This window comes from Xenia sp. Carnegie-2017, unplaced genomic scaffold, assembly GCF_021976095.1.
Source record: "Xenia sp. Carnegie-2017 unplaced genomic scaffold, XeniaSp_v1 HiC_scaffold_6, whole genome shotgun sequence".
NCBI classification, from domain to species: Eukaryota; Metazoa; Cnidaria; class Anthozoa; order Malacalcyonacea; family Xeniidae; genus Xenia; species Xenia sp. Carnegie-2017.
In genome coordinates, this window is record NW_025813526.1 from 19602802 (window position 1) to 19623865 (window position 21064).

At 33.8% G+C, this 21064-nt stretch overlaps 2 protein-coding genes and 1 pseudogene across 3 annotated transcripts in view; all 3 read left to right on the forward strand.

The window, feature by feature from the left end:
- LOC124456706 (sorting nexin-29-like) overlaps window positions 1-17133 on the forward strand; it is an 89940-nt gene extending 72807 nt beyond the window's left edge. The window contains exons 1-6 of one of the 2 annotated variants that reach the window (XM_047007085.1): window positions 14686-14710; window positions 14858-14923; window positions 15028-15177; window positions 15722-15796; window positions 15885-16090; window positions 16767-17133. In XM_047007085.1, coding sequence (XP_046863041.1) covers window positions 15088-15177; window positions 15722-15796; window positions 15885-16090; window positions 16767-16842 — 447 coding nt within the window. In that variant the 5' untranslated portion in view covers window positions 14686-14710; window positions 14858-14923; window positions 15028-15087 and the 3' untranslated portion in view covers window positions 16843-17133. Of the gene's footprint in view, window positions 1-14685; window positions 14711-14857; window positions 14924-15027; window positions 15178-15721; window positions 15797-15884; window positions 16091-16766 lie in introns of those variants that run through there. The other variant, XM_047007083.1, reaches the window with a different exon arrangement.
- Window positions 10294-11773, forward strand: LOC124457256 (sorting nexin-29-like). The gene is made up of 8 exons (XM_047007536.1): window positions 10294-10436; window positions 10529-10613; window positions 10739-10791; window positions 10891-10968; window positions 11055-11176; window positions 11292-11376; window positions 11544-11614; window positions 11679-11773. The coding sequence occupies exons 2-8, from the start codon at window positions 10542-10544 to the stop codon at window positions 11771-11773; spliced, it is 576 nt and encodes a 191-aa protein (XP_046863492.1). The 5' UTR covers window positions 10294-10436; window positions 10529-10541.
- The window catches only part of LOC124456691, a 64097-nt pseudogene continuing 55396 nt past the window's right edge, over window positions 12364-21064 (forward strand).

The following is a 21064-nucleotide window of genomic DNA, read 5'->3' on the forward strand; positions in this document are numbered from 1 at the left end:
AATGAGCATTCGTCTAAGCAAAGACATATATCTTCCTTTGAGTGTTTGGGATCATTTTTTGAACATAATCAAAATGTCTCGTGGTATAGGATCAAACGATATCATAGAAAAAAAGTTAATAACATTTGCCAATATTGAGGATTCTTCAGCGTTTTGTCTGACAGCTAAAAGTGAAGCTTGTAACATACTTCTAGGATATACCGAGTTAAATTTAACAAAAGTGGCGTCCATGTTTTCTTGTTCTTCTGAAAATATTTTCTTTAAATATTGTCTCCAAGTAAATGAGCAGTTTGCTTTGCTTACACGACTGACATAATAACCAGCAGCAGCCAAAGCCAGCGGTTGACGATCTAATGCGTGCGATACTTCATTCAACAATTGATCATCAGCATTTTCATCTTTAGTGTAAGAATTCAACAGTTGACAACATTCTCTGTCATTCATTCCACTACTGATAGAAATATGTTTGCTGGACAATTCATCGTGAGGTACGGCATCTGTATTCTGAACAGTTACTATTAGTTGTCCATTTTTCCACATGGGATCACCTACTTGTGGTAGTAACGAAGAAATTTCGCTCAGTTGCACAACGTTGTCGACAATGATCAACCAATTTTGCCAGAATTTCAATCGAGCAGATACTAACGATCGAAATTCTTGACTTTGTCTTTGATGGAACAATTTTCATCTTTAAATTTTTCAACCATAAACTTGTTACAGTTTAAGCGGTATCCAAGGTCACAGTAAGATTTTAAAAGAGATTCCACATTCTTCCCATCGAGAGTCATTACAAACGAAGTTCTATTTTCCCAATCACACGATATTTTTTCACAAACCTGTCTCGCCAGTTGAGATTTACCACTGCCAGGATTACCAGTGATGTAAAAATATGTCAGTTCGTTATTGTTATCATTCCTCAATATTTCAAGATCTTTTATAATTTCATCTTGTAATTTAGTGCGTTCAACGATAAAATGATTGGGTTTTGAAGGAAGAACTTGGAACGAATTAAAACTGTTACGATGATTTTTTATTTTATTGATTTCATCGAGAGATAATTTCAAATCTTGAAATGATTTTTCAATGATGTTGACTATTTTATCAAAATCATCATCTGAGTATTCGCTTTCATACCAATGTGCGTCTTTGTTTCTTTCACAACGAAGTGCATGAACAGCATCCTTTGTGTTTTTATCAAGATGATTTCCAATTGAATTTGAAAAAATTATTGCATCGAATAATGTTGTGCAGTCCCACTTACTGGTGTCTCCCTCCTGATATTTTAACTGTAGATTTTTATCCAACCTCCTACCCGATTCTAATTTGTAAAATTTTTTGCCACTATTTTTCGTATCGTCCCATTCTCCATGTGTTGATTTGTAACGAGAGTTCCATTCTTTGATGAAAAATTGAGCAAGTTCCGTTTGTACCACATTGATTATTTGCTGAATGTAAAGTAGATTTCTGCTTTCTCTTGATTCCATCTAAAAATGAATATGATGTATCTACAAGACAGTTAAAATCATCAATTTTGAAAGTTCTACCTACACCATATATCACTCTTCGTTAAAGTCGAGGATATACATGATGAAATCAAACTTATTTATTCGTTTATAAATTCAACTTTACCAAAAGCATGAAATTAATACAAATTGAAACATAGACAACTACTAAACGGCAGAGATAATGCTACAGCTTTTGCCAATTATAGCAGCTTTTCAACAAAACATTAAAAACAACATGATATTCCACTGGATAGTAGATGTGACTTGTTACAAGACAGACATTGCTGGTGCTAGATTTTTATGTTTTTGCATCGTCGATGTCAAATATCGTTTGTAATGGCGAAAATCCAACTTAGAAATGCTAGAGATACCTCTGTACTTTACGGTATTTCTATACATCAGTTGATTGTTACTTGACACGTTAATTCACATTTTAACTTACATACCTTAACTGACATGCGTGGCATTCAAAATTAGACTATTTAATTTAACTTGTTTTGTTGGAATTAAAACAGCAAAGAAAAAGCACCCATCTTAAAAAAAGAAGGCCTTATATGTCAGGTGAATGTTGATCAAAGTGAATTTGGTAAAGAAAAAAGCGTTATGGTGTAACAAGTGAGAAGGGAAACAGTTCCTTCAGCAAAAAGTGGAAAGACTTGGTTCTAGAGATAATTTACAATATTAAAATAGCCTTGTCTTGAATTGACTAATGCTACAAGTTTATTTTAAATAACCTTAAAAGAACATATGATCATCGCACTTTGCTGGACAATTTAAGCAATCGTCTCAGGACCTGAAAAATCAGGTGACTCAACGGGATTCGAACCCATGACCTCTGCGGTGCCGGTGCAGTGCTCTGACCAGCATGCTATGAAGAGTCACACACAGTGGTTTAGCAGGTCAATATATATTGATTGATTAAGTGTCCAGCAAGATGCGAAATCATATCTTCTTTTAATTTCAAACACACTTACTGCATAAGCATTCATACAACATTCCTTTCACGAAAGCTTATGGAGCCCAACAATATTGAATGCTCACCACTGTGTGTGACTTCGCCGTCAGTTGGTCAGGTACTGCACCGGCACCGCAGAGGTCGTGGGTTCGAATCCCGTTGGAGTCACCTGGTTTTCAGGTCCTGACGATTGCTTAGAATTGTCCAGCAAAGTGCGAAGATCATCTTCTTTAATTTCAAACACCGCACTGCATAAACATTCGCGAAGATTTTCACGAAGAAACATGGAGCCCAACAATATTGACCTGCTCATCACTGTGTGACTTCATAGCTCAGTTGGTCAGAGCGCTGCACCGGCACCGCAGAGGTGATGGGTTCGAATCCCGTTGAGTCACCTGATTTTTCAGGTCCTGAGACTATTGCTTAAATTGTCCAGCAAAGTGCGAAGATCATATCTTCTTTTAATTTCAAACACCGCACTGCATAAACATTCATATTACATAACCTTGTTACTAGCACATTTTGGAAAATAAACCATCATAATAATTCAGGTCACGTGACGTGAAGTAAAATTGATTACTGTTAACCAATGAGATAATAGGGCAGGGCATGTTAAGAAAGTCGCTTTTGTGGCAGATATTGAAAAGGAATTTTTGAATATAGAAGTTGATACTTTGGACAGGGACTGCCTAAGATTTTTATGCGTTGATGATGTAAACATTGAGAGGGTGAAACCTGTAGAATATCAATTTTGTAGAGTAGTGTTTGGGGTTAACTGCTCTCCATTTTTGTTGAATGCAACACTGCAAATTCATTTAGACTCATTCATAGAGATAAGACAAGGAATTTGTGAAAAAACTCTGAGATAGCTTTTATGTTGATGATCCAGTGTCCGGCGAACAATCCAAGAAGAAAGAATGAGGTTGTATGAGTCAGCAAGTGAACGATTGGCTGCGGGAGAATTTAGGCTAAGGAAGTGGCTAAGAAACGTATGCCAAAGTCGGATCGCTTTGTATTTAGCCTCTGGAAATTGGCTGAAAGAGCAAAGGCATTCATCTCAAGTAAACGAAATATACTAAGTATACTTGCAGGATTATTCGATCCCTTAGTTATTATAAGTCCAGTTATAGTTTGTGCTATGTTATTGTTTCAGGAGCTGTGTATTGAGAAAGCTGAATGGGGTAATGAGCTGGAAGGTGAAAAGAGAAAAACGATGGGAGGTGGATAGAAGATTTAGAGAGAGAGAGTCAGGGATTTAGTTGTGGCAAGATGTGTATGAGTAATTTACTTGGTACAGTAAGTATTACTTGCATGGAGTACGCAGATGCCAGCCAAAAGGCATACTGTGCGGTCGTATATTTGTGACAAGAGCTAAGCGGTGCCTACCACATGAGTTGCTTACGTCGAAAATAAGGATAGCACCAATAATATTGCAGGCAATAGCCGGACTAAGTAATGTCAGCTGGAATATGCTGGTTGATGGACACAGTGAAAGTTGCCTTAGAAGGATGCAATATAATGGTGAAATACTATTGGTTGGACAGTAGGCAATTTAGTGCTGGATCGGTAATAGGGGAGAATGGAAACAGTTTGTTTGCCATAGATTGAACGAGATTTTAAAATTGAGCAGGAAGGATGACTGGAAACATTGTCTGGGTGTAGACAACCTGCAGACTTAGGCTCATGGGGATTAACGGCATCACAATTAAAGGAAAGTGAACTTTGGTGGAAGGGACTGAAGTGGTTTTCAGGTCCCCATTGTGATTGGCCAAAGCCAAAAGAGGTTAAAACTACAGAGAAAAGTCTGGTGGAAGTCGAGAAGACATTATTGGCTAACACACAGGTGGTAGATAAAGATTGTGTGATAAAATTTGGCAAATTTAGTCAAATTAAAGTATACATCGCATTATTTTCCTGCTGTGTTACAAGAGCAATTTGTCTTGATTTAGTTGATAGTTTAAAAGCACGTTGTTTTTTGAATTGTATGGAAGATTTACTGCTAGAATGTGAGCACCCTCGCTAATAGTTTGGGACAACGCCAAAACATTTAAAGCAACTGAGAAAGCGTTGAAGAGGATTTATGGAAGTAAGGTGGTAAAATCTTGATTGGAAGGAAATCGGTTGATATGGAAGTTTACTTTGGCGAGGACATCCTAGTGGGGTGGATTTTTTGAAAGAATGGTAGCATTGGTGAAGGGTTGTCTGAAGAAAGTGTTGGGTAGCGCTAAGTTGAACGAGGAAGAATTGTTAACAAAATTATTTGAGGTACAAGGTACGTTAAACTCTAGACCATTGACTTGTGTATATGAAGATGAAGTGGATGTAGTTGTACTGACTCCTGCACATCTTATGTTTGGAAGAAGATTAACATCTATTCCAGACAAAATACTAATGCATACTATTAATGACGAAGATTTAGGAGTGGTCAAGCGTAGGTTTAGGTATTTAGCGAGATTGAGAAAGCATTTTTGGTCCAGGTGGAGGAAGGAATACTTAACAAGTTTAAGGTAGTGTCATAAGGTTGGCAAAGTAAAGGGTAGTCTGTGTCCGAAAGTAGGTGATGTAGTTCTTGAGTTTGGAAAGAGGATTTGGGAAAATGGCAAGTATTGAGAGATTGATCAAGGGAAAAGATAATATAGTCTGAGGAGCGCAAGTCAATGTTGTTAGCAAGGGAAAGCCACTGCACATAGGCAGGCCTCTTCAGAAACTGTATCCACTAGAGATGAATGCAAAGGTAAGTAAAGAAAAGTCAGCGTCCTACATGTAGAAAATACAATCATGCTATTCTTCCTCCCAATACTTTTGAACAGGTTTTATTGTTTTTCTTATCATGCAGCTTATGGTCAATAGTTAAAAAGTTGGTATATCAATTTAGATATGATTTCTCATGCATGTTTATTCATACTTCATCTAGATGTTTCTTTAGATAATTTGTTATGTCGTTAGTGTTGTTCTAAAATATCGCTTAATTTTTCTAAAATTACTTTCTTAAACGAGCGTGTGAACAAAATTATGCTTGCTTTAGTTCTTTACATGTCACATACTCAACAAACGGATGAGAGATTTAATATAAACAACGCGACCACACTGTTATAAAACATTAATGACATCTCTGTAAAACATTCAAGTTCTATAGTTAAGTGTACATTACTGACTAAAAACAGTGGTTATTGAAATAAAAATACATGAATAAGAGCCTCATGCAGAGTACATAATAACATTGAAATGAGTCAAATTCCAAAGGACTACTTTAAATAATATAAAGTTCAACAAGTTTAAACTCAGGAATAAAGGATCACCTTTCTAAAACAGGATTTGAATGTGAATGATTAAGACAAGATTTTTGAAACTTTAAATCGATTTTTTCACTTCAATAATCAAAAATTCCATACATGTATATTATTGCAAATGTCAGTTTATATTATAAAAAGGCCTTTGTTATTGAATAATCCATTGTAAATTATCAATACATTTTCATTATCAACTGCACGCAATTGTAAATATTTATGATCAATAAAAAACACTATACATATAACAGTAAAGGATGCAATGAAAGTAAACTTTATCACTGTTAAACTAACATATGATCAAATATATTTTTTGAAATGTTGTAAATCTTGCTTTAAAAAAAATGGATTAAATACGTTCTTCCTCTGCGTATAAATGCACATTCTTTATGCGTTTAACTTCTGCTTATTTTCAAATTTTCTTACTTATAAAAAATGGCTTGTTGTATGCAACTATGAACATAATCACTGAACACAGAGATTAGTCAAAAGTGGCGTCAGCAAGGAAAGGTGATGCATAATTAAACATATTGCTCCCATACATAAATTTTTAAAAATTCCCCTTTTTCCATAGACAAATTATAGTTTATAAGAAAAATTCAGCGTCTACATGTAGAAAATGTTCTCATGTTCTACCTATACTGAACAGGTTTGCTGTCCTTTACCAATGCAGCTGTGTCAATAGTTAGAAAGTTGGTGTATCAACTTAATATAATTTCTCATGAATGTTTAGTCATACATTATCGAGATAACTTTAGTAGCAAGTTTGTTATGTAAGTTGGTAATATAGTTTCAGAATCTCGCTTTACTCGACAAATTACCTTCGTTTAGAAATAAGACTTCATATATGACGACCGTGTAGACCAGGGGTCTCCAAACTTTACAGCCAGAGGGCCACATGAACTTTCATCCAGCATGTTGAGGGCCAAAGAATATAAAAAATTTCCACATTATCCTTCAGCTTTTTAAATTTCGCAGTGTGCTTGAAACGGAAGTAGGAAGTTGGGAGAAAAATTGACGTAAGCCACTCTTGCTAGTTGGCTTGCGTCATAACGTAAACTTTCTGCACAAAATTTATTTTGTTTAATAATATTATTTTTTTCTGAAGTGCCTCTGCTGGCCGGATTGAGAAGCCCAACGGGCCGCATCTGGCCCGCGGGCCGTAGTTTGGAGACCCCTGGTGTAGACAAAATTATGCTCGCTTTAGTTCTTACATGTCACATACCTTACAAAGATAAGAGATTTAATATAAAGAACGTGACCACATACATATCAGTTAAAAATGGTGATCATAATTCATACCTTATTGTTACATCAATCTTTTATCCATGTAAGTTTTGTTACATAAACACATTTAAATAGCGAACGAAGATGAAGAGTGAGTCAGGATCTCCTTCAACAAACACTGTTATAAAACATTAATGACGTCTATGTAGAACATTCTAGTTATATAACTAAGTATACATCACTGAGTAAAAACAATTGTTATTCAAATAAAAATACATAAATAAGAACCTCATGCAGAGTACACAATAACATTGAAATGAGTCAAATTCCAAAGGACTACTGTTAATAATATAAAGTTTAACAAGTTTAAACTCAGAAATAAAGGATCAACTTTCTAAAATAGGATTTGAATGTGAATGATTAAGACACAATTTTTAAAACTTTAAATCGATTTTTTCACTTCACTAATCAAAAATTCCATACATGTATATTATTGCAAATGTCAGTTCAAATTTTATAAAGACCTTTGTTATTGAATAACCCATTGTAAATTATCAATGCATTTTCATTATCAACTGCACGCAATTGTAAATGCTTATGATCAATAAAAAAACACTATACATATAACAGTAAAGGATGCAATAAAAGTTAACATTAACACTGTTAAACTAAAATATGATCATAAGTATAGTTTTGAAAGCTCTGTGTTGCATGAATCAACAATTCACAAAAAATAGATTCGGTCGCGTTCTTTTTCTGTGTGTAAATACATTCTTCCTGTGTTTAACTTTTGCTTATTTTTCAAATTTCCTTACTTATATAAGAAATGGTTTGTTGTATACAACTATGAACATTTTGCTAGACACACAGAGATTAGTCAAAAGTGGCGTCACCAAAGAAGGGAGGTGATGCGTAATTGGACATGCTCTCCCCCTTACATAAATTTTTACAGATCTCCCTTTTTTCCATAGACAAGTATAGTTTATAAAGAAAAATTCAGCGTTCTACATGTAGGAAATGTTCTCATGTTATTCTGCCTCCCCCATACTTTTGAACAGGTTTTACTGTCCTTTACCATGCAGCTTATTGTCAATAGTTAGAAAGTTGGTATATCAATTTAGATATGATTTCTCATGCATGTTTAGTGATACTTTATCTAGATGTTGCTTTAGCTAATTTGTTATGTGCTTAGTGTAGTTCTAAAATATCGCCTAATTTTTCTAAAATTACTTTCATTTTAGAAGTAAGACGACCGTGTGAACAAAATTATGCTTGCTTTAGTTCTTTACATGTCACATACTCAACAAACGGATGGGAGATTTAATATAAACAACGCGACCACAATATTATAAAACATTAATGACATGTCTGTAGAACATTGAAGTTCTATAGCTAGGTGTACATCACTGACTAAAAATAATTGTTATTGAAATACATAAGTAAGAGCCTTATGCAGAGTACATAATAACATTGAAATGAGTCAAATTCCAAAGGACTACTGCTAAATAATATAAAGTTTAACAAGTTTTAACTCAGGAATAAAGGGATCATCTTTCTAAAATAGGATTTGAATGTGAATGATTAAGACACAATTTTATGAAATTTAAAATCGATTTTTTTACTTCGCTAATCAAAAATGCTATACATGTATATTATTGCAAAAGTCAGTTTATATTATAAAAAGAGCTTTGTTATTGAATAACCTATTGTAAATTATCAATACATTTTAATTATCAACTGCACGCAATTGTAAATACTTATGATCAATAAAAAAACACTATACATATAATAGTAAAGGATGCAATAAAAGTAAACTTTAACACTGTTAAACTAACATATGATCAAAAGTATAGTTTTGAAAGCTCTGTGTTGCATGAATCAACAATTCACAAAAACTAGATTCGGTCGCGTTCTTCCTCTGAGTGTAAATACATTCTTCCTGTGTTTAACTTTTGCTTGTTTTTTAAATTTTTTTATTTCTAAAAGAAATCGTTTGTTGTATACAACTATCAACATTTTGTTAGACACACAGAGTTTAGTCAAAAGTGTAGTCAGAAAAGAAGGGAGGTGATGCATGATTGGACATGCTACCCCCTACATAAATTTTCACAGATTCCCATATGTTCCATAGACAAGTATGCTATATCACATCTCCCATACTTTTGAAAAGGTTTTGCTTTCTTTTACCATGCAGCTATTGTCAATAGTTAGAAAGTTTGTATATCAATTTAGATATGATTTCTCATGCATGTTTAGTCATACATTATCGAGATTATTCAATAGCGAAGTTGTTATGTAAAGTTAGTAATATAGTTTCAGAAACTCGCTTTACTTTCGACAAATTACCTACGTTTTAGAAACAAGACTTCATATATGACGACCGTGTGAACAAAATTATGCTTGCTTTACTTCTTTACATGTCATATACTTAACAAACGGATGAGAGATTTAATGAAAACAACGTGACCACATACATATTAGTTAAAAATGGTGATAATAGTTCATGCCTTATAGTAACATCAATCTTTTATCCATGCACGTTTTAATACATAAACACATTTAAATAACGAAGATGAAGAGTGAGTCAGGATCTCTTTCAACAAACGGTATTATAAAACATTAATGACATCTATGTAGAACATTTATGTAGAGACAGTTAATATCAACATTCCTCACGACTCTATTCTGACCTGGACGATTTACATCTACAAACACGTAATTGCCGTCAATGACGTCATGTGATATTTGGTTTAAAAGAATTTTGTTATTATAATACAGTATTGACCTTGAACTAACCATACAGTATTGACCATGAACTAACCATACAGCATTGACCATGAACTAACCATACAGCATTGACCATGAACTAACTATAAAACAATGTACTCATAGTTTAGTCTGATAAATTTTGTGATTTGTTAACATTTGATTTTTTACTTCAATGATGTTCATTAAGTGAAATTGGATAAAAGAATTTAAAAACCTTTTGATTTTTCCATTTTATCATACGTTTTTTAGAATTTGGAATCTCTGTTCATGGTATTTGATATTAGAATTCGATGAAACATTTTTTACTAGCGTTGATTTATCTCAGTAAATAACTTATAGAAATTAATGCATGTGACATGTTTTTCATGCATTCGTTTGCTGAGGTATTATGGTGGGCCCTGGGGGTGTCTTTTGCGCCCCCCTGTGTGTACTCTCTCATCCCCACCCGCCCCCAATATTCCCCTCTCTTTGTGACGTCCTGCCATTTGCATCAAATATTTCATTTACATCATTTCCGTTGCCCATATTGGTAAATTTCCTTCATTTGTCTTCTTTTGTAAACTGCTTCAATAATACTGTCGTGTATCGTGGATATTTTTTACATGTAGAAAACACTTTGTATTTTCTCCGAACTTTCTTGATGCTAGCATGGGTGGTGAAAGTTGATATGTGGTGATATCAAGCGATCATAAGGTACTCGTATATACATACTTTGTTAATATCTAATTATTTTTAATTATTTTTCTAATTATCCGACAAATAAAACTATTTTTTTTACATGTTAGTTCAGTGGAGATTATGTTGAACTTGGCAAGTGTAGATATTACAAAGCAAGCAATTACTGATCGCTTGTTGGATGGAGTAAAGCAAGTTAGTTGTAAAATATTTGTACGTAGTTTAAAGTTTGAACTTGGAACTTGTAATTTCGTTTCGTCTTTTATTGTATTGATTTTACTCGAATGATTTGGTCGACTTGAACCTCGTCGTTTCTTTAGTGTCAGGTACGATTTGGTAGTACAACCGAATTGGCTTCTGAGAAGGATAGCAGGTGAACTTGATATTTCTTCGATTGCATTTTATTGTATTCATTTTATTTCATAGTATAATCCTTATTTATCATAATCTTTGTATTTATGATGAATTACAGAATCTCTTGTCTTTGTGAGCAATGGAACATTGTTCTTCAATTTGGCATTAAATCCACAAAAAAGATAAATTCTTTAAGGTATCTTCATCATTCCTCTCTCAATTCAGTCAATTTAAAAGCCATTCTTAAATAATTTGTTTTCATCATTTCTATGTTCATTAAAGGCAGGTGTTAATGAGATCTGAAGGTCAATCTGTGTTCTGGCTATTTATCAAGGAACATCTTAGCTCTAGTGAAATAAAGACATATAATTCTTTACATAATGTAATGACAGATGTTGGTAGAGGTTGGTCAAGTTGTTGGTTTCTAAATGATTCCAGGAATGTTTGTGGGTAAAACCTTTTGTATGCCATGAATTTGTTCTGACATTTTTCTTTCTATTTTTGATATTTATTTGACAGCTCAAGCATGGCTTAGGTCTAGTTTAAACGAGCAATCACTGGAGAAATATCTTCATAGCTTCATTGGGCATAAACAATTGCTTTTGTAAGTTTGATTTAAGTAACATTTAAGAAAGAAAGATCAATCTTGGCTTGATAAGCTATATGATTATCATAACCAATGTATAATGCGATATAGTAATGCAATTTTCTTTTAACGGTAAGCTGTTGATGTCAGAATAATTATATGATGTGTAATTGTTTTAATTTCAGTCAGTATTATGAGCAAGATGCATTATTATTGGATGATGAACGATCTAGTATGTTACCAATGATGGCTGCTGGTAAGAATAAACTTGTTTATATTTCTATAATGGATTTTTTATCATTCCTTGTTTCTTCTTTAAGGCTTAAGTTCAATTCTTTTTGCAATTGACATTGACAAAGCTGAGTTTAACTCTATTACTGTACAGGTATGCTGGAATGCTATTGATATTGTTTAAAATGAATCTTTGCAAATAGAAATGGATAGTAAAAAGTGGAAGCTATGAATGTACTTTTCTTTAACTACTTGAATTTAATTTAATTTTTAGATTCCGGCAATATCAGCCAAGCAGTTTCTCGTCCAACATCAATATGGGCTGTACCATCACCAATGTATGCGACGTCAGGAGCTCCTGGTGAAGTTTGTTAAATACAACATTTTAAGAAAATAAAGATTTGATCAGAATTTCATTTTCTCTCCTGATCAAAATATCCCTTTTATCCCTAATTATCCCTACCATTCATCTCATATATCCTAATCTTATCATTCCTTAACCACATTCATCATCATAATCTTATTCATCACCACATGTCATTTATTCCTTGTAATCCCCCAACCATGCGTTCTCCTTAACCTTTATTATCCCATTATTACATGTCTTCATTTATCCCTTAACTATACCTGTTGTTTATTCATCCCTTATCATCCCTTAACCGCGCGTCCTCATTTATTCTTTATCATACTTGAACAATGCGTAGTCATTTATCCCTACGCGTCTTTATTAATTTGTAACTTTTATCTTTCTTTTGTGTTTCAGGAAAAGAAAAGAAAAAACGTAAAAAAAAGAAAGCAAACATTGCTCAAATTGAAAATGTTGAATTCAAAGAGACGGAAGAAGGATCTACTGTCAGTTCTCATGGTAGTTCTTCCACGACAACGACTGCTCACGATAGTGCCACGAGTTTTACCCGAGCGGCGTAAGATATATTACAACGTAATACTGATTCTCAGGTACATGCTCGTGGTAACCATGCTTTTAATAAAAGTCCTGACGATTTTCTTGAAATGCCAAAGAACTCTCAGTTGGCTTATTCTTCGAATTCTGAGAATTCAAGTCTTTCTTCCACAATGGCGAAAACCAACGTTGACAACAACGAGAATGAAACAGATGAACAAGTGGCTCGATTGACAAAGAAAAGCCAGGAAGTTCTGCATCTTAAAAACGAGTTTAAAACTGCGAATGATTTGAAAAAAAATCATTCTTTGACAACATCTTTGCAATCAGGGCATTACACTGACTCATCCCTCTTGTCGGAGGAAGAAGTGTGTGAGCCTCTTGTTGATATGAACAGCGGTGTATCTCTAATTCCCGTAGTTTGCCCCGATGACGATGAAGGAGTTAGGGGTCTAGCTATGTCATATGAAAATGAGCGATTTACTGTTGCACCTGAGACGTCGCGACATTTAGTTCATTCAATAAATGATTCGCCCGTTTCAAGGTTAGAAGATACTTCATTATTTTATCGACAAGAATGTCTAACGAGTTCACCATTTTAACTGAGGTGGTAATTTATGTTGTTTTCAGTATTTACACTGATGAAGACGTCGAGAATGATGCAAGTTTAGCAATTGGAGCAACTGTTGCAGCGATATGTGCCACACGTGATGGTAGCATAGAAATTAATGATTACTCAGGATCGTCATTGGTCAGAACCATGGGTGATGGTTGTATGAATGTTAGTTAATTATGAAATGCTTTTATCTTTTTTTTGAGGGGGGAGGGGAGGGTAGAAAGCCATGTGTAAATATCTTTGTTATATTTAGTTCGTTATATTTGGTATGTTTTCGTTCTTTAGCCATCAGAGGAATATCCATCAGGCAAAGAAATGACTTCAGGTTTGTGTGTTTTTCTATTCATGTATTTAAATGGTTTTATTTCTTATATCTTTTGAAAAATGTTTTCGGAACGGGAGAGGCACTTTTGCCTCAGGTTCTCAAACTATAAATGGGCTATTAGCAGGTAGAGTTAGTTTTAAATATAGAAATATTTAGTGCAATTGGATTTTACTATTTGTATCGTAGTTGCTTTGCTTGTTTGTAGACATCCGTCAAATTTCATCATGTGAACTGAATATTTGTATGTGTGAATAATTATAAATTCATGAATATCAATAAATACGTGGTTTTTTATTGTTGAAGAGGAATTAAAATAGGCGATTGTATCGATGATGTTAAGAAAAGATGAAGTTGAAGAACGTAACAGGTTGTATTATCGTCCTTCGTTTAATATTAACATTCCATTCGAATATACACTATTTTGCCCTGATTTTTCCTTCGGTCATCTTTCCTGTAGATCGTTACAACAACATTTGGAAAAAGAGATGATGAAGTCAGCTTCTCTTCGTCTTCAATTAGAAGATTTAAAAAGAGATATGTCGTCGAAAAATGAAGAAAATTGCGTCGCTCTTAACGGCTTAAAAAGGTTAGGACATTGAGAACTCTGCATTTCCGTTAATCAAAGATGTCTGTTGACCTGTTCGTTTTTGCTCTTTAGTGAAAATGATTTGCTCAAACACCAACTAAAGAAATACGTGGGTGCTGTTCAATCGTTGAAAAGAAATGACATTATGGAAGAAGGTTTGTTAGAGGGATAGTTTATCTTTAAAATAGATGTAGAAATCTAAGATATTCGATAATCTTTTGTGCAGCTCCAGAAAATGAAAGACTTTCTTCCATCATTCTTTCTCCGAAATCTGACGTCGACGAAGTGAGGTATTTACCGTAAATTTGTAGCAAAAGTGAATCAACGGCGATGAATTTCGTTCATTTTTCTTGTAGAAAGGAAGAAAACAAAGATTTTGAGCGGAAGTTGATCCAAGTAAGATTTCCATTAAACCATAATACTTTTACAAATCGAAACATTTGCCTTAAAAGGTCTTCAGGTATCATATGCTTCATGAAGATGAGCCGAAATTTATTTGATAGAAAACTCTTTTATACGATGCACACGTTGACTTTAAGAAATATCTAATACAAGAAGATATTTTAACTTATGAAAACTGAGGATAAATAACTGAAATGAAATCGTGATATATGTTTAAAAAAACTCGCCACTCTGACTGATTTCGCGTTTCTTGTTCATCCCTGGGAAATTTCATGGTGATGACGTCATGGCGTAAGTTGTGATGAAATGTTGTTTAGCATGTTTAAAGGTCGCTGATATGCATGGCGAACTTATTGAACTCAATGAAAGACTACAAAAAATGTTGAACGCTCGTGAATGTCAGCTAAGAATATTAAAAGAAGAGCTTGTCAATCTTAGAGGACCGGTATGTTCAGTAAAGACCCGTGTGTTCATTATAGTACAATAGATGTACAATATTGATCGGTATGTACAATATGAACTGTTTGGTATGAATATGAAAAGCAGTAAATATTCTTTTGATTTTCTAAATATTTCTTAATAAAACTACGTATGTTCGTATGTTCTAGCTTCCTCAGGACGATAATCATGATGAATGTTTATATTTGACGGAGTTTGGTCCAAATTTCATGTCTGTCAATACTCGTCCTTTAATTAACATTTGGATTCCATCTGTTTTTGTACAAGGAAAGTCTCCAAACATTCACCATTCTTATCAGGTATAATTTTTTCCATATATTTATCTCTAAAAAAAGTAAATAACTCTTCCGATGTGATGTTGATGGTTATCTGGACTAGGTTTGGGATAACTAGGGATTATATTTCAAGATTTATGATCTATATTTGGTATTTTCCTCGTTTCAAATGCATCACCCTTGAGAAAAGTGTTTGTGGTCATCGTATTTAAAAGATCATGCCGTAGTTTAAATTTACTGCTCAAATATTTCACTTTTCATATGTATATGTTTAGTGGTGTTGAGAAAATCACAAAACTACAGATTCATCCCGACAAGCCTGTTTCGTGACTGCTCACTCTTCAGGGGATTTTCCTTTAATCACGAAACAGGCTTGTTGGGATGGATCTGTAGTTTTGTGATTTTTTTCTCAACACCACTAGACATATTTACGCTCTGCTCGCGGGCATCGAGCACTGTTTTATACGGAGAATCATCAAATATAAACTTCCTATGTATATTTGTATCATCTGCGCAGTGGTCCATTTATTGTCGTCAATAAAGAATTTAACATTGTTTACTTCACAAGGTTTATATCCGTATCAAAGACGATGAATGGAATGTTTACAAAAGATACTCGGATTTTTATGCCCTATATAAGAAGGTTTTTAATAAACATCAGTATTTTAATTTTTTTAATCATATTCTTTTGCCGTAATGTACAATCCCTTCCTTTTCATTTTTATGCACAGACAAGTAAGCAGTTTAAACCTGTTGCACAATTCACGTTTCCCGCGAAGAAAATTATTGGAAATCGTGACGTCAATTTTGTGGAAACACGTCGGAAACAATTGGAGAATTACTTGAGAAAATTGATCAATTATAGTCTGGGTGCTGTTCCAGAGTTAGGTGAAAATCCTTGCAAGAGTTGTTTGTTCAAATACTTTCCATTTTTCATGTGAGTAAACACGTGATCTTTTTCATTTGAGTAAACACGTGATCATGTTTGAATGTAATTTATTGTTCAATATACAGAATATTAAACGATTTTTTATTGTTAATGTTTGTAAGGCAAGAAGAGACAGAAAAAATTGAAAGTGAAAACAAGAACAAAAAGCCATCAAGCGCATGCGCTGATTGTGCTAGTTTTCTCTTTTCTCTCTTAATTGCTCTATAGCTATGTTTTCATTGGCTTGTGCAAACCGATCTGAGCTTAACAAATCAAATCAATCAAACAGAATTCGCAAGTCAAGCATGAATACATTTTAGAGGAAAAATTAAAACGTTTGTTTTAAATTTGTCTATTTCGCATTATTGATATTTTTTTAAAAAGATATTTTTCCTGTTTGCACTGGCTTATGCAAACCTTGGAGACGTTTGTGAGAACTCTTGAGCATGTGCAACACTCTACCTTCGGTTTTGGGCTTGCACTGATCTGCTCTCGTGTTCTTCCAAAGGTCTCCTCGTTTTGCATAAGCCCGTGCAAACACAGTAAAAATCTTTTATTTCGTAATAATACAACACAAAGAACTCAAACTTTGGCTTGTTTTAGAAAGAAAATCAAAATGCTACTACCTATTATTTCATGAATAGTTTATCACTTTTTCTCTAAACTTTCAGCAAATATTTTACAGGCAAACTTCAACGGTATCGTCTGTTTCAACGACGACAACGACAACACAAACTGTTCCTTCTACACATAAAGGTTAAAAGGTAAAACTTGTAGGATGAAAAAAAGATCAAAGAAATTGTATAAGTTATATTGTATATATATAACATACGTATAGTTCAGTATATATAAATATAATATGTCTACAAAGTAGAAGAATTTCCCGATGCATCAACTTCAAGGACTCTTTATTGTATGTGTTGTATACAGATATAATTTGTCAGTATTTGCTACTATATAATAGTACAACATACTGGGTTTTAATAAGTTAAAACATAATATTTAACTTGAAATGAAAACAATCGTATATTAAATACATCACACGAAACGTACTATGCTATTAAATGTTGTGCTATCTCAGCACGATTTGATCAATTTACATATCCCGCGTCACCCAGCTCTTGCTGGCGAATGTTTATACGACTTGACACGTGACCAATTTTGATCAATACGTCATATGACTTTTGCGATCTTTCCCGCGCTATGTGTAAAGATTTCTTGCTGAAACAATCTTTATCGTAAGTATTACGTAAAATATTTCATTTGTAAGTTTCAAAGTATTACAGTGAGTAATATAACCTTTTATTTCAAAGAAGCGTAACGCATACAGTCGTTATTGTAAGCATTGTACAAAATTTCTAAGAATAGGATTTACTACTTCCTACATGTATGTATTGTAATATGAAGATGTCTTCAGCTAAAGTCGAAACGTTATTGTTGATAAAATTATATAACCATGGCCATATTAAAAGTTTTATGATGGGCAATTATATTTATACTAAGAATTCGCTTTCTGCCTTGCAAATCCATTTTCACAATATTTTATAACATCACAACAAGTTAAACCTGTTGAATACATGATTCTTTCTTTGAAGCTGTTGCAAAAAGTCGTTTCCAAACTCGAAAAATCGAAAATGGCCGTTAAAGAGTTACGTTTTTTAACAAAATTTATATCAGTTTTACCCTAAAATATCAGCTGCTTCTTCCTCAGTCAAACTTTATACTTCATTCCTTATTCATTTTTCGAAGCTGTCGGGAAAAGTCTTTCAAGAAGTCAGAAAAGATGTTGACGAAGAAACATGGCATTGCCGAAGTTTTTGTTGTACATGGTGGTTTTTTACCAAAGGTTTGACAATTGCTGGTTTATCAAAGATCTTTACGTTAAATACATGATTACTTTTTGCTAAGCTCTTTGAAAAAGTCGTTCAAGAAGTCAGAAAAGACGTTAACGAAATAACGACCGTTACAGAATGGCATTGCGGAAATTTTTTTTGCACAAGGTCGGGTTTCTCTTGGCGAATTGTTGCCTCCAATATTAGCTGCTTTTATGTCCATCGTTTGTATCTTTACTGTTTACTGAAATAACTGCCGAAAGTTTGTGTAAGAACATGTTACATGTTACATGTTCGTTCGCTGAATCCCGGCTATCGGACTCATATAAATAGTCCCTAAAACTAAAGGTAAGTTTATAAAAGTAATCAACTGCATACATTGCCATTGACTATATTCTTTGCATTTTCACACATTTTAATGCCAAAGACTATATACTATGCATTTTCACACATCTTGATGCCAAAGAGTAGAATTTTTCATTTTCACACACTTTCACACCAAAGACTGTAGTCTTTCATTTTACACACTTTCACATTGTCGCATGGAGATTGAAAATTCTTTAAAATGGACAACATATAATGCCGGCTCATAGTTGAATAAAAAAATAAAAAATACATTGTAATAATATTTTTCTATCCGGTTCATTCCTTTGATGTGTGCAAAACTAGCTGGTCAGCCTTCATTTACCATTGAAGACCTTTGTATAATTTCAATGTCTGTCACTACGCCAAGCCCACAGGTGCATGGAACATTGTTAGCTACGTTGATGCAAGCACAAAAGATTTTCCTCCATTGAAAATGTAATGCACTAGTGAGGTTAGCACAGTGATTGGGTTTCGAAATTTTACAGTAGTTTAATTGCCAAACGTCGTTTTTATGTACACCCTGTAGAATGCTAATTAAAAGAGATCAAATGTTAATGCTAATAAATACAATAAGAAAATGAGATGAAGATAACAATCTAGAGGGTTTATCAAATCATTTTTGACATCAGTGGACCTTTAGAATTTGCATGATTCAGCTGTAGTTGTTCCCCAAGGAGACTTAAATGTTTGGGATTTGCTATTTGCTGTAGCTGAAGTATACGTTTTTATTTATATTGTATTAAATTGCATTTACCGCTCTATGGGGATTAATTACTTCTAAGTGATGAATCATGCAAATTCTAAATTTCACAATCTACAATTGACGACACACCTGGTAAATGACCAATCAGAACACAACAGTTTACGACACGCCTAGTAAATGACCAATCAGAACACAACAGTTTACAACACACCTAGTCACTGACGAATCAGAATACAACAAGTTCGTGAAACTTGGGCCATAGTCTAAGACTAAGAACGTGCCATTTGAACGTGAAAGTCTTTAGTTGCACGAAGAATAGTTAGCCGAAGTCAAAATTATTCCACGGTGAAATATCTCTTGGAGTGCTTTGAAAAATGTTCAGGTAAATGTCTTGTTTCAAGTTCTTTTGCATTGAGTAAACATTGAATTGGGACACTGCATGTGAAGTTCATTAATGCAAAGTGCAGTGTGGCCTTTCCATAAAGTTTCCGTCTTAGTAACTTTTGTTTCCTCTATGCTTGATTTTAGACATGGACATTCTTCTCTTAAACGACAATTAGTCATCTAATGAGATTGAGAAACAACGAACAAATGTTGGTGTATTTACCACGATCGTAGACTCCACAATTAAAGAAAGTGGTTATTGCTCACAGCGGTTGAAGAGCATTGTGGCTGTTGTCGACCAGTTCCTCGACGCTCATCTAAACATAAGAACAAAATACAATTCTGTAATTTGGTTGAAATTCTTCTTCCCTTGAACTACATTACTAGTGAATAAAATGTTCAATGTAAGTATGTTATCAATGTTTTTCATTTATGGAAGTAAAGTAGTGTGAACTGACATTGGCTTCAATTGTCCTATGTAGAAACCTTCTGATCAAGAATGGACAATATACATACTTTAATAAAATCCCTGGAACAATGATCAAGAATGAACAGCATACTTTAATGAAGTCCTCTGAAGAATGCTCAAGAATGAACAATTTACTTTAAGAAAGAACTCTGAACGATAATCAAGAATGAACAGCATACTTTAACGAGTCCTCTGAAGAATGATCAAGAATGAACAATATACTTTAATGAAGACCTCTGAACAATGGTCAAGAATTGACAATGTACTTTAATGAACTCTTCTGAACAATGATCAAGAATGAACAATATACTTTGATGAAATTTAAAGATACGTGACTTCTAATGCCCTAAAGGCCATCTCTAAAAAGAATGCAAACGCTAAACACTGTTTTGGAGCAATGCATCCATCAGCCTAACGCATGTTTCCATGGAAAAGTCAATATTATGACCTTTTCTAAAACATTTTCCTGGGAGTTTTCCTGCTAAAATCACGACTGGTCAATCAATCGCAATGATGGATAAAAGCACGCCGCTATCAAATGCCCAAATTTCAACATTATTTAATTGAAAATTTTTGTAATAAAAACATGGAATTTCCTTAACATGAAAATAAAAAACCTAAAAATCCTAATTTTCCGACTGGCTGTCGATATTTCCGATTTAATGCCGTAGACGACATGCACAGTTGCAAGAAATGGCCAATCTTGTTTCTGTGCTTGCCGTCGTCGACATAAAAGCGGTGATGTTTGTCAGGTAGCCTGAAAATTGGATACGATGGTTTCACCATCAACGTTCTGAATTTTTCAAAAAATTATTTTGGGCTTTTTTGTGGCTGTCCTTGCTCAACATCCGATCGTTTCATCTTCACAATTGGCATGAGATTTGTCATTCATCGTAGTCTGTCGTCGAACTGCCAAGGATTCGTCGAAAACCGTAAGTGTAATAATAATAAACCTTTTATTTAGTTAGGCCTGTTAACAGGTCAAATCTCTAATATAATTCGGGCAATAGCCACAACAAATCCTGGTGTTCAGTATATTCCACTGTAAGGCTATTTTTTAATGCAGGAATGCAAATATATATATTTAAAGAAATTTACATCTGCATTTTCAAAAATAGTCTTGATTAAGAGGTAATAAAAGTGTTCTTTTGGTTAAAATAATCCAATAGTGTTTATCGGTGCTGCTTTAATTCTTTTTAAAATTTGTGTCTTAGTAAGCGTGAATTTGT